The sequence below is a fragment of the Python bivittatus genome, unplaced genomic scaffold (genome assembly GCF_059951505.1).
Source record: "Python bivittatus isolate LINGU-HERP-01145 unplaced genomic scaffold, Pbiv_v1 ctg000260_np1212, whole genome shotgun sequence".
NCBI lineage: Eukaryota > Metazoa > Chordata > Lepidosauria > Squamata > Pythonidae > Python > Python bivittatus.
Genome location: NW_028277055.1, coordinates 2,244,045 through 2,261,088, shown reverse-complemented (window position 1 = coordinate 2,261,088; position 17,044 = coordinate 2,244,045). Strand labels below are relative to the sequence as shown.

The window sequence follows — 17,044 nt, the reverse complement described above, 5'->3', positions numbered from 1 at the left end:
TGGGTTTTAAAGAGTGGAAATGAGTTTGGTTTGCTCCTCTACGTTTGGAAGAAACCCAAAAGATCACATTGTTAAGGATTGGCCATTCTGCCACCAAATTTTCAGCAGCACTATTTTGGAATACTAGCAGGTTGCATGCAGCCATGAATTGTCCATTCTTAGTCTAGGGGATTTGGCTCCCTGGCCTAGTCATTGAACACTGGATCTTTTCCAAGTTACTGTACAAAAGGTGAAAAGGAGGACCCATTATAGCCTCTTGCATACTTAGTAATGTTGCTGTCAATTGACAAAACTGACTGGGTCACACCAGTGGCTTACAGATGCCAACAAATTGCCAAATCCAGGTGAATGAAAATCGACCTCTTCAGAAATACAACAAACCCACATGCTCCCACCCAATGCAGCATTTCTGCCCCATAATAGTTCATACTAAACTTCGGGCTTCTTCCCAAAGAGTGAAACCTAATGCCGAAATATGGAGAGAGAGGACAGATTACACAACAGCAAATTAAATAATGTAAAATTTTATTCACACTTATTTCATAGTGGAAACTATTTATTTGCCTGGAAGGATGATGCCATCATACTGCAAACAGAAGAAAGAAACCGGATCAGGGATAAGTAAGGCAAGCTCTGCTTTAAACACATAACTTCCATCAGATCCTTTTTCTTTTAACAGATCTGTAGCTACGTCCGAACACGCAGCAGGACAGTTCAAGACCCACACCTTCTTAGTCATCCCACCCCCCTCTCCCCCCAACCTTCACATACGTGTGAATGCAGGCACAGTTCTCCTTGCTAGGTCTCAGACTGTAAGAACAGCTGCACTTGCATTTAAGCAAACGCAGGTCCAGGTCTCCTTTGGTCCTCTGGCTGAATGTGTGGAAGTCCCCAAGAGCAAAAAACTGGGCTGTATTTCTAGGCCCAATGGTGAGCCCTCCCAAGCCTCCCACTGAACATACATCTTGTGCAACAGAGCAGGAAGATAAATGATCTCACAAAACCAACCCAGAGAAGGTAGAAGCTTGGACTATATTTTTACTGACTCACACTTTACTCTTGACTGTGGCCTAAAAGGATGAATAACAAATTTCGGACTGTCCTGAAAGGCTCTATTTACTCACCCCATGCAACCAAGAGCCTATTTAAAATTTTGCTTATGCAATTAGGTTGCTGAAAAAGTGGGTCCGATGGATGAGGTGCATTAAAGAGCGGTGTTCTCACACGGAAGCACATTCCAAATACTATTTTCCTGGTATCCCATATGACTTACCCCATATAATAACATATGTTACATTATTTAAATAGATCTCTCTTAGTTAAGGATTGGTAGATGCTAACAATTCAAGGTAGCATCTAAAACTATCCCAATCCCATAAAACCACTAAAAGAGAAATGTATTGGTGTTGTACTAAAATTAAAAAAAAACAGGTAGTCCTCAATTTACAATGGCAATTGGGGCTGGAATTTCCGTTGCTAAGCGATGCAGTCGTAAAGTGCGACTGCATTGCTTAGCGACAGTAATCCCTGCAGTTCTGGTTGCTGTTAACCAAATCCCATGGTTGTTAGGCAAGACAACTTCCTGCCAGCTTTCCACAACCAAAGTCAGTTGGGAAGCCAGCAGGAAGTTATAAGTCCCAGGCCCGCAGGCAGGCAAGTGGCTGCTGTGGGTGAGGGAGGGTGTGAGGGGTGTGTGTGAGAGGCATGGTGTGGGTTGTGGAGGATGCATGAGAGGTGCAGACTGGGGAGGGCATAAGGAGATGTGCAAGAGGTGTGGGTCGGGGGTGTGCAAGAGGTGCAGTGCGGGTTAGGGAAGGTGTGAGGGAGGCGTAGCAAGGTTCAGGGAGGGTTTGCAGGTGGGAGAGACTTATCTCAGCAACTTGTGACCTTCCCTGCCGGCTTCCCCACTGACTTTCTGGGGAAGCTGGCAGGGAAGGTTGCAAATGGTTATTACAGAGTGCTGCAAGTAATCGTAAGTGCGAACTGGTTGCCAAGCACCCAGATCGCAATCACATGGGGCCGTCCCAGCATGTGGAAGTGCTGGGACGGCTGGAACTCCAAGTCAATATGACAGGGGAGGCAATGTATTGAATATGCTAGATTACAGATATGCCTCCCAAACAGCTGGAACTGCAATTCCCAGAATTCTCAGGCAGCATGACTTTCCATCATGGTAGCTGGGGATTCTCTCCATCCCCCCTGGAGGGCACCAGATAGGGAAGAATGGTTTAAGAAATGCCTGCCACCGAGTGAAAAACCAACAGAGAGACCAAGTACTTTTAACAAGCTCATTTGTGGTGGCTAAAAATTGCACCAGGATTTACCTTTTGCTGGAACCAGCGCATGGCTTCCTCTTTGCTGATTCTATGTTTGGCCCCAATACTGCCGGTTCGGCGCTTCTTGTCAGCAATGCTGAACCCTGGCCTGCCCAGAACCTGAAGCACAAGCAGTAACACAAGCATTGTTAATTCCTAAAGGTAAGCTTCAGGAAAGCTTTTCAGATATAAAGTACACCCAGTATTTCAGAGGGAGTAACTGCAATAACAAGCAAATAGCCAAAAGATTAGCCTAACACCAGAAATCTTGGAGACCAGAGGTTAATCAACATGGTGGCATCACAGATTTTCAGAGGCTGAGCTTGTGTGCTACAGCATCTAGAGTGTTCAGCCTGGGATACAGAACAACTACAACTTCAAGGATCTTAACAATGAAAAAGTGAAAGCAGCCACTGCAAGATACAGGCTAGAGACTAATCTACCTAACAGTTATGGCAAAGCTTAAAGCTCCATGGAAGGAAAAAAAAAATATAAGCACCCAAAAGTAAATGAAACGAGCTAGTTCACAAGATATTCCTAGCCAGGAAAAGACATTGATTAATTCTTATCCTGTTTTCTAAAACGTTCTACAGACTTAATCCATTTTCTTTTTAATGTAGTCAAAAAGGAGTCACATGACAAAACCCCCGCTCAACTGTAAAAACAAAAACCTGGAAATTAAACCTATAAATGTCATAGCAAGGGAACTAATATCAAGCCTTCTATAAATATCGTAAGTACTGCACACATATACAAAGGTAAGCAAGTGTCCTCTGGATGCTATGTTGTGGCTAATAGGGATTGGAAGCTCCAAACATCTGGAGAGCACCACCCTGTCTACATCTGCAACAGTGCCTCACTCAATATACATGTCAGTTTCCTTTTCAAGTGAGTCAGAACTGTGAACAAAATGAAACCAATAAACTTCCAATTATTCTAAAATTATTCATTCAGCTCTTTCTGGATGCAACAGTAAGAAATCCTGACAGGCTTTGCGGTCACACCTCTCAGTTTATTATCTGAATATTCCCCGTAACACATGCCCCTGACTCAACTCTCACAGGTCTATTGGGTTGAGACAGAATTCTTCAAGACTAAATTTAATAATAAAACAGAAGATTCAAAGCTGTGCCCATGCAGCAAGGCTGGCACATAAAGGATTCAACTGTAAGTCTTCTCCACAGGTGCTACTGGAAGGGGCACAGGGCCATAAGGTAAGGAGGTGAGTCATACACAATTCTAGATATCCACTTTTAATGCTACAGATCGAATCTTATTTTCATTTCTCAGTTTTGGCTCTTGGCATCCATGGGTACAAATGCCAATAACAGTTTAGCGTGACCGAGCTGCAGGACACTTGTGTTCTTCAAGCACACCAGCTACACTATTTTGTCAATTTTCCTGTTTTTTAGGGTACCAATCCCCTTTCAGTTTATCAGAACAGGCCAAGGATCTCTGTTGTCACTGCAGTTAGAAACAGCCCAAACTAGGAGTTGATAGATATAAAGACTTCGTACAGGACGGGAGCCTTGGACTAAGAAAGCAGAAGGTTAAGCTAAATATACAAACCACGTAGAAGTCCAAGCCGTAGATACCAATACTGGGATCGTATTTAATCCCCAAATCAATGTGTTCCTGGATTCCAAATCCAAAGTTGCCAGTGTCGGAGAAGTTATTCTTTCTCAGCTCATATTCTCGCACCTGAAATAATGACATTAGTTTAAAATCTTTTCCCTTCCAAATTCTATGTGTTAGAAAACTGATTGACAGCAGCTTACCTTCAATCCTTTCTCCAAAATCTCTTCAGCTTTCGCCCCACGCACGGTGCAGTGAACAGCAATCTTCTCATTTCTCCTGATCCCAAAAGATCTCACAGTGTATCGAGCTGCAAAACAAACCCAATTGCATAAAGCTTGTTTAGAGTCAGAGAAATGACCAGAAAAGAACTTAAGCAAATATACAAATCAAACTATCAGTTGAGGAAATCCCAAATCAAAATATCAGTTGAGACCTCCTGAGTCAAAAGCTCAGATCAGCCTCCTCAAGTCTCGAGCCTCCCAGATGTGTTGGATCTTACCTCCAATACTGCCTACTGGGATAGCCAATATTTCATTTACTACGAGTATAACAATCAGTTCAACACATTTGGAGGGCATAAGGTTGGGGAAGGTCGTGGGCATCCCCACACAAGGATCTGTTTCAGTGCAAAAGTAGCTCCGTATCATTAGCATTTCAGAGCTCAAACAATGTATTTACAGGTCAATTGCAGTGTTATTGGAAAACAAAGCAAAGCTAGTAGTCTTTGCAGTACTCTGACATACTAAGATTGTAGATGATCTTCACTAGCAGAAACTCCTGACAGAATTCAGAGTTCACCAGTGGAACTCAAGGCAAACTTCTGGTTTAAAATATATCTCCAAGAAGCTCCCTTTTCAAGGAAGTAGCTGAAAGGAAAAATCAAACTCCAGACTGCTGAATGCTTCCCAGCTGAAGAGAAACAGACGGAACTCTGTCAATTTAACTTTTCTTTACTTAAGCTTGAGTTACTACAAACTCTGTCTGCAGTCCCACTGGGATCCCCCATTCCTGCCATCTCAAGGAACATCTGAAGTAGTGCAAAAAGAGCTTGGTTGCAAGAATATCCACTCTGAAGACAAGAGGATAGATACTTCTGCAGCCAAGCTTCTCTTCAGCTGGGAAGCATTCTGCAGCCTGGAGTCCAATCAATGCCTTCAACCAAATTTACCTTTTGAGAAAACAGGAGTCTGTCCTGTGAGCTGCTCCAGCACTTTGGCTGCTCGGGTGAGCCTGTCTCCACTCTCTCCAACGCAGATATTCAAGCAAAGTTTGCGAATGCGCAGCTCCCTCATGGGGTTTTCCTTCTCACCCTGGTCTTGTTGCTGCAAAATGGTGGGGAAAAAGGGGTTGTGGTTATGGCAGAAACAGCCCAACCTTATTCTCATTATGCCTACTCTGGAACAATGAGCAACATTTGGAGTTGGGACTAGATTTCTTGAGACCATCAAGGCTATTTTTGGTTTTACATTACAAATCCAGCATAACATAAATGCCTCCAACTGATTACCCCACTCTTCCCCATAGTACTTTCCAGCTACCTGTTATAATTGTAACTCTTGCCTTACTGTTATTGCCTCCCCAGCTTAATTCAGTCTGCTATTCTACCTACTAGTAGACAAACAGGGGTGGGGGGAAGAATCACCATAGTACCAGGTAAGAGTTATTAGCACAGTAGGTTCAAAATCACACAGGAATCCCCTTATTTCTTTGCCAGCAGATATCACACAGTCTCTTGATACTTCGCTGTCAGATTTGTCAATATCAGTTAACACTCTTGCAAAGCAGACTTAGGAGCACCACATAGAACAAAATTCTGACTAAATAGTTCCTAAAGCTTGATGTCCCAGTTTGAAAAACTGTATTTTTTTTTAACTTGCTCATAGCTAACTAAAGCAGCAGTTTAATGCACCATTTTTAGCCCCAATTATAAGTCAAAGGAGCCCAACCTTGGCCCCAATGAGTATACCTTAAGAAAAACAGTCACAATGCTGTGTAGAAATTCACACAGAGTAATCACAGTTTATCATTAGAGTACAAGCTACAATTTAGCTTATACCTAAACAGAAATACCACCTCACATGGGGCAGTCCAAAAGATGCCTGAGTGAAAATAACCTTCATGACCAGTAATATTAGTACTATTACACTCTTCAGTAATAGTGGTGATTGACTCATAAGCTCACACTTGATCGGTGGGATGAAATTATAACTCAGTTGCAGAAAACATGCTTTGCACACACAAGGCTCTGGGTTCCATTATTGACATTCTCAGCTTTAAAAAGTAGCATCTCTTAAGTAGTAACTCCTCCCACTTGGGGAGTTGCTGCTAACCAGAGTTGGCACTAAGCAAAACAGACAAAAGGTCTGAGCTGTTGAAAATATGAATTCCAATGCCCTCCAAATCAGTTTCAAGGTAAAAAAGGGGCAATAATATCATGCAATTATGAACAGCAGAGGAAACAGAAAATTCTGACCAAATACTGCACCCAGGCAAACCCATGCTCTTTTGTTCAGGGTGCCCCTCTTTTTTCTGCTCTCCCTATACAGCACCTATTATTAATAACTATAATTGCCATTCTCAGTTCTAATTAGGAAACTGTACTGTATTGCTTTATGCTACTATTAGAGTTGGGGTTACTCTTACCTTAGAGATTTTTTTTTTTTATATCTACACTGTTGTAAACTGCTGTGACCCTAAAGATTTGGTGGAATACAGATTTAATAATAAATCTTAAATCCTCTTAACGTCAGACTGACATTGCAGTAAAGTGGCCAATTCGTGCTCTGGCTACACCATCGCGGATGGCCATTGGAAGAGTTAATTCGCCGAATGATGCTTTCCCAAGCCATGACATAAAAACTGCATTTGAGACTCATCCACAGGTAGTGGAAGAGGAGCAACCTCGAAGTTGGCCAACAGCTAATATAAAGAAAAAGTGTGTTCACACAACACCCTTAACTGAATACACCCATTTTATGGATTTGCACACGTAATCACACAATCCACCACACCACCTTATAACCAAAGGTTCTGAGTTCACACAACCTGCAACGCTATCAAGAAAAACCCCAGATTAAAACAAGCTAAGTTCAGTAAGTCGTAGGAACCCAGCCACATCGTCTTTTAGCTGAGAAAAGCACAGGAGTTTGGGGAAGAGGGAGAAGCACCCCTTTCGCGGAGGGTAAACCCCACAGGAAGGCCGAGATGAGGAATTAAACCCCTAGCCGGCCTGGAGCAGGGACTGCGCTCGCCAACAGGGCCGGCCGGTCATTTTTTACAGCGCTTCCTCCCCGCAGGCATCTCCGCTGCCCGCTTCCCATAACCGCCTCAGAGAAGGCCCCCACGCTTCCCCAACCCTCCGGCACAGGCCCTGGGCCGAAGGGCCTCAGATCCGCGAGGATGGGGATGGATTTAAGGCGACCCATGGCGCCGCCACGGTAGAAACACTACTCACCGCCATTTTGGAGGCGTGGAAAAGAGAGCGAGGGCTCCGGAAGATGATCTTATGCGGCCGGTCGCGCAGAACTGCCATAGAGCCGGAGGCAAGGCAGTGATTTCGTATAGAGCGGCTCTATGTAGCGGCGGAATCGAGGCTGAGGGCTCCGCACTGCCCTCTGCAGGTAGGAGGAAAGCGCTGCCACCCTAGCTGTCGTTTAAGGACGGGGAGCCAGTGGCTCTCCAGAGGTGGGTGAGCTGCAACGCCGGGCATCTTCGCGGGTGCCTGGTTTCGACTGGAGCTCCCGTCAAGTCCACTGGATGATCTCGAGCGGGTCCCTGTCTTCCAGTCTAAACCACCTCTTGCATTCTAGAGATGGCCAACATTTCAGCTGTGTACTTTAGGGCAGGTTTTAAAAGTGGGAATGCCTCTCCCTTCTACTCCCACCCTTAACCCCCTCCAAATGGGGCAGGAAAAAAAAAATCCACTCTGCACACTATGGCACAGCCCCAGGTGGCGTTTCTCAACCTCCAGAAGGCTGGAAGTCCAATTGGATGGGAGGAGGAAAGAGGAAGCAGAGAAGGATGACCTATTTACATCCGTTTGAGCTTGTTGGAAGAAAGAATGCAATGGAAAAAATGCAGCCGCCAGTTCAGCTTTTGAAAAAAACAACAACTGTATTTTCATGGTGGGGGGAATGCAACAGAGTTCTTCAGAACATGAAAACTGTCACAGCAACAGAAATATCAAAAACCACAACAAGAACATGAACAACAAACTATGCCGCTCATTAACATGGATATTTCACCAATCCAGGGGAAAAAAACACCTATACCAAGGCAGCCCCTTTGTAGCTCAAGTAATGCTAAAACAAGCAACAGGGTAGGCAACTGAGATACTGTGCCAGATTCACACATTTGCAGATATTGCTATTGGTGTAGGGTGGGGGGTAAAGCCACTTCAATTTACAGGTGTGCCCCCACCCTTATGAAAAGTAGCCCAGCTGCATGTTACACCCAGAGATATGGAGAAATACTTATTGCGGCCAACACCAGAGCGGTACTCCCTGATGACCTGGGGACTTACTCCCAGAATTCCCAGTCACTGTGGCAGAGGATTCTGGGAGTGGCAGTCCTGATACATCAAGGGGGCACCAGATGGGACAAGTTTGAAACTTACATCAGGACATCAAAGCATCAATCAACATTTCTTGGCAGCCGTTTCTAATTCAAGAGAGAACAAAATTAGTTCCCGGTTGATGGTGGGTGGGGGAGTAAGAATAATGAATAGGTGTGTTCTTTTGGAATGCATTTTTTTCCCTGAGACTCAAAGAATATTTTGTCTCTGCCTGCTTTTATAAATCAAACTGTAAACTGTAACAGGAAGATCTGCCAGAGCCTTTCCCATCTTTACGTTTCAGCTCTGATTTCAGCTCTCATCAGCCCCCTGCAGCACGGTCAACCATCATGAATGATGGGGGCTGCAATTCAAAATATCCAAAGAGGTTGCCTGCCATCATCGCTTGAGATGAAATGTTTGGCCTCCCGTGGGAATAATGTTAGTATCCTCACAGACGACGTGGCTGGGAAATGAATGGGAAACGATGGATTTTACAGGAAGGGCCGAGAATGCTCATACTCTCCCTCTGTAAGTCCATGCGGATTTTTCAAACTTGGATGCCCTTTTGCCCTTCTTGCTGCAAATGCAAAAGCTGTGAGTCACCTGGACTGGCCGAAATGACTTGGCCTCTAACAAAGAAGTCTCCCAGCTTTTCTTTTGCTTAGTGGAGCTGCGGGTATCTTTGTGTTAAGCTGCCATGTTGGGGAGAACAACCAAAAGCAGCCCAAGGAGACCCAGGGGGATCATGTGTGGCCAGGTCATGTCAGAACGCACAACCAGGGCAGGGTAATCTTTCTGGCAGGACATCTTGGCAGTGGCTTCTTTCTCTTTCAGGTGGGAGCACAAGAACTTCAGTGTAGTGGGCGGGAAGAACTTTGCCGCAAACAGGTTGCACCTAGGGAGAAAGAAGTGGCTTAGGTGAGCAGTGGCCACCTCCTGAATGAAATTGCCCAGGGCTCTCTCGAAGCAGTGAGTGACGTCTGAAGGTTTCCAGTCGGTGTCGGCCTTCCACTTCCAGAGAGTGTGCAGAAAGGACATCCGAGTGTGATAAGAACTCAGTGGAGCCAACATCAGCGGGTATTCCATCTTAAGAGAATCCACCAGATCCTGTAGCATCTTCAGGCAATCATTCCTGGAACATTAAAAAGAAAACAACATCACTTTCCCTATTCAAGTCTAATAAAGGGTCTTCCTAAATGATCAGGGTGATTTGGGAGTGGGGACGTCAATGATTCATTCTTAGAAGGGCTACCACACGATCTTTTGGCTCCCTCTAATCTAATGCTCTCCAGAAGGGTTGGTCTTCAGCTTCCATACCAGCCAAGTTGCCTAGAGATTCTGAGAAATGGCATGGCGCACCCTTGAAAGGTGCCAGGTTGGGGAAGACTGACCTGGATGATCATCCCCTTAGGATGATGCAATCAAAATATTTTTTAGTCTGACTCAAAAGCACCCTCAGCAAATTGCCCAGGCCATTTCTAAAATTACAAGAACGTCATAGAAGCGAAGAAGGTAATCGCGTCTGAAGAGGTGTCTCCTCTTGGGTGCAAGAATAGGGTCAACCAAGAAGTCAACAGCTGCTTGGAACTTGTGCATTCATCCTCTCATACACAGATAGTGTGATGGTTTTTATTTAGGTCGATTTTTCTTCATTCAGGAAAAATGTATATTGATCTACAGAGACTCTTATGTCCATCCAGGTTCAGTGGAAGCTGCTGCTATATGAGAGGTACCACAACAAAGCTCCTGGCACTTTGGTGGCAAAGATACAGTGATGCAAGAACCAAAGGAAGATAGAGGTGTGGGTGGTATATCCTGTATTTATCCAGACTGTGGTCAGCCTCTTCTAGTTTTAATTGTTTTATTGTATACTTTGTCAACGTTGAGCCTGTTCTTTGACACTTTTCGTAGTTGGAAATCCACAGATGTTCAGATCAAATAATTGAAAAATGAATTCAGGTGACCCTTGTGCACCATCCCCGAGAAACAGAAACAAGAACCCAACTGCATAGATACGTTGCATATATCATTATTTGCAGGAAAGGAATAGATGTAAATTTGAGAAATATTAACTGTAATGACAAGGAAAGTTTCGGTCCGGACAGCTTTCCTTTTTATATAATTGATGTGAAATTATAATATCTTGTGAGAACACAGATGAGGATGGCAAAATATTTCCAAACATGTATGATTTTGGGTGTGATCTGAAAAGGTTTGGGGAACTGTTTCACTTGCACTGGGGTTGACCTTTGGCGGTTCAAAGAACAGTCTGGTTTAACTTATCAGTATTAGTGTCACTACGAGGAACATTGACATATATTGACCTGTTTGCCCTACTTGTCATTTTTTTGTCCAGTTGCTAAGTGTGGATTGGCAACTTCAAGGCTTCTGTTATCTTCTCCATCTTTCTTCTCTCCTCTGCAAGATAGAGCCCAAGGACACTGTCCTATCTTTCTCAACTTAGAATATTTAAGGTAATCTGGATACACATACCTGCAGCATTTTGACCTATGGTGTCTGTAGCATGCTGGGGGACTGCTGTGATGGTTCAAAATCTCTTTTTCCACATGAGAGAAGGAAATTCTCCATGTTTCTGAAACACATACATATACTGAATATATGAGAGAGAGAGAGGTGCTGTAGTCCATACAACCCAACCTTCTCCAGCCTGGAGGGGATCATGCTGAATAACTTGGCTACAGTATCCTCTTAATCAATACTTTAAGGGGTCATAGCAGGCACCAGATGAGATTTGGGGCTAGATTCCAGATGTGTCAGCCCTTCAAGGTAATCCAGGTGAAGGAACAGTCATGGGAGGGTTCCAGGAATGCTTTTTCTTGCAGTAAGGTAACCGAATCTTGAAAACCTGTCTTAAGTTTCTCTCTGCCCCATCTTAGGCCAAACAAAATCAAGCCAGGATTTTGAGTTTCTCACACTTTCCTTGTTTTCAGGATTGTGCAATCTCTTTTGCAGGTCATCCCCACCCCCCATCCCTCCACACAGCTCGCTCATACCTTCCCCAAAGTCAGCCATCCGTTCCTTTACACAACGATCTTTACAAAGGAAGGCTGGGCTCCACCTGCAACATTCCCATGGCTCTTCTTTCCTTTTCTTTTTTGCCTCCTGGTTCCTCCTGGGGGGCTGCCACTCTAGACCTTTCCACTGATCTGGATTGCACCAGATTCAACGCTTCATTTGTGGACACCTATTATTGCCACATTTGTCTGTGTAAGTCTAATATTCACCAGGGTTCACACAATGTCACTAAACTTGGAAAAGGCAATTAGTATTACGTGTTGCCTTCCATCCTTCTTTCATACCTGACATTTCTTTAAAAATAAAAGCATAAATTTCCTGTCCTCTAATCTCTTACCTGTCCTCTCAGAAAGCTAAGTAGTTAATCCTCTCCTGGATCTGACCGCTAAGGCTATCTTTATGTCTTTAAATGGTTTCTTCTCCCATTTACCACATCCAGTAAGATGTTGCTTCAGGTAGATTCCATCCATCCATGGAGTGGAATCATCTCTAATTTGGAAGCTAATTATCCCCCATGTGAAACTATTTTACCTTGAAGTACAAGGAAGCCACAGTCGCATTAGATGGAGAATAATCACCACAATGATAGGTTGGAAGATTTGTAAGAAGGAGCCTTGTTAGTCTGTGGATGCCCAAAATCAAAAGGAGTCTGGTAGCCTCTTTTCAAACTAATACATTTAATTAAAAGGCATCAGCTTTTGTGACCTGCAGCTTTTGTAAGCCTTTTAGTAAAATGTGAAAAAGGGCCACCAGATTCCAGGACAGAGAATGTGTCAGATGTACCAAGAATGAGATAGATATCCCAGATTTGGGATAAAACGCTAATGGAGCTACTAAGGGAGAAATGAATTTCTCAATTCTTCTTTTCCAACTCTCAGTCTTTTTTTCTTTTTTCTTTTTTTTGCAAGCTAGCAACATTCGTGAACATATTTACAAAAATATTTTATTGGATGAAAAAAATCTTTGCAGAGCACCATCTCAGGTCCCAGGGATTTGTTACCTTTATTGTGTCTCCCAGGACACTGTTCTGCAACAAAATAAAACATCTTCATCAGATGTGGTAGCAGGTTCTCCTCCATCAGTTCTCTGGCCTTTTTTGCAGATGGCCACTGGCCAGTGAACTCCAGAACAGGGACAAGGTCCATGGCCATGAACTTGACACCTTGGTTATCCAGCATCACCAGGTTAACCATGGGACAGTTGGGCTTCTTCTTCTCCAGCCTCACCTGCCAACCTGGAAAAGGGACTGAGACAACAGGCAGATAGTTCAGTGGGTGAATATGACAGCATTCCCCAAGAGATTGCAAGCATAGCAAAATATGGGAGTGTGCATCCCAGGTAAAGTAAGTGCGTGTGATGTAAGACACACAAGGAATATGGAAGGAAAGGTTCTTTCTTTCTTCTTCTTCTTTCCTTCCATATATCCACCCAACAGATTCTGCCCTGCAGGCTTTTTTCAAAGCCAAATTCACTTTTATATCAAGTAAACCTTTGTATGGGGAGAAACTACTGTACCAGAGCCATTTGATGTCATGAACATCATGATGCCATCTTTGAGTGAATAATGACAACATGATGCACATACTGTCACTCACCCCTCTTGCCCCTCCTGCAGATGCACAACACCTTAGATGATCAATGGGCAGATTGGGGAACCATGTGACGGAATTTAGCATCTTAGGGGAAGATATTTGGATACTACCAATATCAACCCCCCACCCACAAATTATCTGGTTTCCATATTGTGCTAGCTGTAAGATGGTTTACCTTGTTTTGGTTTAGTCCAATGCGTAAGGACATTTCTTGTGGTATTTTAATCATGATTTGTAGCTTCGTGGGCTGTAGTAAGTTAGCTGACTCCGTTTTATTCCACATGCCACTTAGTTTCAAACTATGACTTAAGTGTTAGATGTGAATCCAGCCATGATCTCCCCAGCAAAATAATTGGGGGAGTGGGGAAAACAGTATCCCAATTCCACAAAATAGCATTTCTTTGTCTCTGTGGATATAGCCCTTGAAATGGAACAAGGGAAGTACTAATGAAACAGTGGTGCATCTGTTTTTTTTCCAAAAAGTAACAGTATTGCAGAGATGTGGGAACAATATAGGTCAGGCAGCAGAATTATTCCACCTGGTGTGTCTTTTCTATCCAGTGGAAATTCTTATTCTTCACTTCCTATGTCAGATGAAAGCAACTTGCTGCCCTCCAGATGTTCTGAACCTTCACCACTGGCCATGGCAGCTAGGAAGCCATGTTTTTCAACAGGTGGGAAATCTATCCCTTCTCTAGATGTTGCAGAACTATGACTTCCAGAATCCCTCACTGTTGATCATGATGGGAGTTACAATCCAAAGCATCACAAGGCCACCTTGTTCCTTATTCCTGTCCTAGGTCAATGACTTCTAGGACACGGGGAACTATTCTATTCCCCTTGCTGTCCCAACTGGAAATCTCACCTGAATAAAAAGCTTCAATAAACGCATTGACACACTTCCAGAATTCCTCCATGATGTTCCTTGGGGATATGGTTTTTCCATCCTCCAGGAGGAAAGCTGCTGGGAAGCCATGGGACTTCTTCAAGAGGGTCAGGGTGTAGAAGAGACCTTTGTAGCCTTCTACTTCCACGTAGTGGGTGCAATCCGGAATGGGGATGGTCAGGAGCACCTCAAACTCACCTGGACACAAGATCTAAAGGCAAATCAACAATTCAGTTCCAGCAGCAAGGCTGCTTGATCAAAACCCAACTCAATTATGGCCCTTTTTAATGGAAGAAAAAGATCTGATCACAGATCTTCTATCTTCTATCCTTTAGATCTTAGCTGATGTAATAGTATAACAACCAGATTTGGTCTGCAACAATACAGCTGGTCATTAGAGGACGGCAGAGAGATTAAAAAAAAAACCCTCACTTTTTGCTATAATTTGATAGTCACATGGAGTTGGGCAGGTATGGGAGCCCTAGTCTCTGATGGGGGTTGTAGTGTCAACACATCTGGAGGGCATCAATTTGGGTATTGGGGAAGCCGTGCAGGTTTTTGCAGGTCAAGAGAACATGTGGCCTTCCAGTGGAACTTTGGGGTCTGCTCCACAAGGTGTATGCAGAACCAAAATTAAGAACTCGGCAGGGTTGGGACAAGAAAAAGTCATAAATTCTGAATTAATGTTTGTTCCCCTGAAATTTATTAGATTAAATATAGTTAACATGATTCCTTCTTGGGTAATTAATCACTGGTTATCAAAAAGTCAAGATGGCCGCCATGTCTGCGCAACCGAAGCACCCCCTCTTTTTTACATGTGTCCACGCACCTGAAAAGGGGCGGAGCTTTGGTCGCGTCGGCACAGCCGCCACCTTGCTTTTTTGATCCCCTCAGTGGATGCCCCCCGCTCTATTCCAGTGGCTCCCAACACGAGTAACTTCCAGATAGGTGGATTTCAACTTCCAGAATTCTCCAGCCAGAATGGCCATTGTGAAGAATTCTGGGAATAGAAGTTCGTGTGTCTGGAAATCAGGAGAGATTGCTCAAATTAGCAGGAGTTTTTATAGCAGTTTATTGATACTTGCTGTCCATACCTGTCCATGTGCATAACTATCCCCTGGGATCAGTTCTTTGGCATCCCTGAAGTACGGCCTGTCTGGGCATTCATGCAGGTAAATTAGAAAGAGGGCTATGAAGTTCTCAAGAGCGTCCACTGCTTTGACTTTATCTGGATGTTTTAGGTGCAAGGTCTTGGCCTTTTTGACCTTCACAATGCCTTCAGCCTGCTGTGCATGGTGGTCTCCACTGTCTTCAGCTGTGGCTGCCAGGGTTGCTCGCCTTTCCGATCCCTTTGTGGAGGTGGTGAGAGAGACCATCCTTCCTTCACCTGTTGGAATAAAAGTGGTGAGAATTATGGTTCCCCACCCCACACTTCTCAAGATGATGGAGAGATCCAAAGGCAGCTGCCAACAGATCAGTTTCCTTGCAGTGAGAGCATCCTTGGAGACCAACGGCCCATTTTAGGTTCGGATTGATATGTTTGGGGGATGGACAGAGCATGGAGGGAGACTCAGGTAGCCTTCCAAGTAGAATTAATTCAGCCTTTGACATTTCTTTTCATTAGCTCATTGTAATCCCTGCTAATTGGGAAGTAAAATCCACAGAAATCTGAGGGTCTCACTTCTGGGGAGACATGCAACTGAGTGTAATGCCTCACCTCTGTATGTTTTGCACACTGAATTCCTGGGGGTAGGAGAGAGGTAGCCATGGGCCATTAAGAGTTGATGGAACTCATTAGATGGACAAGAAATGGGGGTGGCACCATGCGCGTTGCTTACATCAAAAAGAAAAATGACAGAAGCATCAAGCTACAGAAAAGCTTAAACACTGCATTTATCATGGTGCGAGGAAGGAAAGAAAGAAAGAAAGAACCAACCAAAGCAGGAGATACACACCAACAGGCTCTTGGCTGAACCTGCTTGGTCTTTGTTTGGACCAAGGAACTGGTGTCCGAGGATGCTCTAAATGTTCTGGCTTTGAGGTTCTAGGCGTCTCAGGACTATGCAGATTCCCATCAACTGGCGCTGGAAGCAACGGAGTGTGGCTGTCATATCCTTCCATCCCTTGGACCTTGCTGCACGTCCTCCCTTGGTTCTTACCCTGAAGCTTCTTCTCCATCTTCCTGTCCTTCCTGATGGGGGTGGACTGGGGAGAAGGACTAAGGGAGAACAATGAGACTAGAGCCTCTATAATTTGGGGAGGAACAGAGTTGCAAATTACAAAGCCAGCATTAAAAGAGAGCCAATATGATGTACTGCTGAAGGAGCTGGACCTGGAGTGGGGAGACTCAGGCTCTAACTCTTCCTCAGTCACAGAAGCTCCTTGGGGGATTCTGGGGCAGTTCCTCCTCCCTCAGCCCAAAATCCAGGATGCTTCAATGGTGAAGATGCTGGATCAGAAAGTGGGGAGAGATAGGTTCAAATACCCACTCAACTAGAAAAGTATGCAGGGGTACTTGGAGACAGTCCCTCAATCCAACCTAACTCACAGGGTTGTAGTTAGGGGAAGTGCTCTGCATGCTACCTTGAGCACCTGAAAGAAAGGTGGAATATAAATCGAATACATAGTAAAAAGAGTAGTACCTGAGCTACTCCCAACTCCAGGTTGAAGGATTAGTTCTGGAGCAGCCAACCTGATGGCTTCTAGGTGTTTGGAGCTATAACTCTTATAATTCCCGCTGATGATAGAATTGGTAGTTTATGGGATTTTGAAGTCATCAGGTTACCCGCCTTTCCCTCACCTGGAATAGCTGCAACTGTCAAACGTATATTCCAAACTGAGGGACCGGGGACAGAAGCATGCCTTGGAAACACAAATGGTGATTGCATGGCATGCTTACAAAGGGTTAAATCAGTGTTTCTCAAAGAAGCAGGCTGGGGAATTCTGGGATTTGAAGTCCACACATCTTAAAGTTGCCATGTTTGAGAAACATTGGGTTAAATTAGTCAGTCCCTGTTCTTTTTATTTATAGGAAAGATTTCAGATCCCATTGTAGCCCCAAACACATTCTTAGACAACAAAA

General features: G+C 44.2%; 2 protein-coding genes across 2 annotated transcripts; both read right to left on the bottom strand.

Moving 5' to 3' along the window:
- Positions 1-508: 508 nt before the first annotated feature.
- On the bottom strand, positions 509-7,456 carry RPL11 (ribosomal protein L11). The gene is made up of 6 exons (XM_007430515.4): positions 7,348-7,456; positions 5,062-5,215; positions 4,094-4,200; positions 3,885-4,016; positions 2,325-2,435; positions 509-586 (listed from the first exon to the last, which is right to left on the bottom strand). The coding sequence occupies exons 1-6, from the start codon at positions 7,423-7,425 to the stop codon at positions 557-559; spliced, it is 612 nt and encodes a 203-aa protein (XP_007430577.3). The 5' UTR covers positions 7,426-7,456; the 3' UTR covers positions 509-556.
- A 1,679-nt stretch (positions 7,457-9,135) lies between these two features.
- CGAS (cyclic GMP-AMP synthase) lies at positions 9,136-15,338 on the bottom strand. Its single transcript, XM_088140295.1, has 5 exons — positions 15,048-15,338; positions 13,942-14,173; positions 12,485-12,730; positions 10,942-11,041; positions 9,136-9,580 (listed from the first exon to the last, which is right to left on the bottom strand). Exons 1-5 carry the CDS (start codon positions 15,336-15,338, stop codon positions 9,136-9,138), a joined length of 1,314 nt encoding a protein of 437 aa, XP_087996421.1.
- Positions 15,339-17,044: the final 1,706 nt, after the last annotated feature.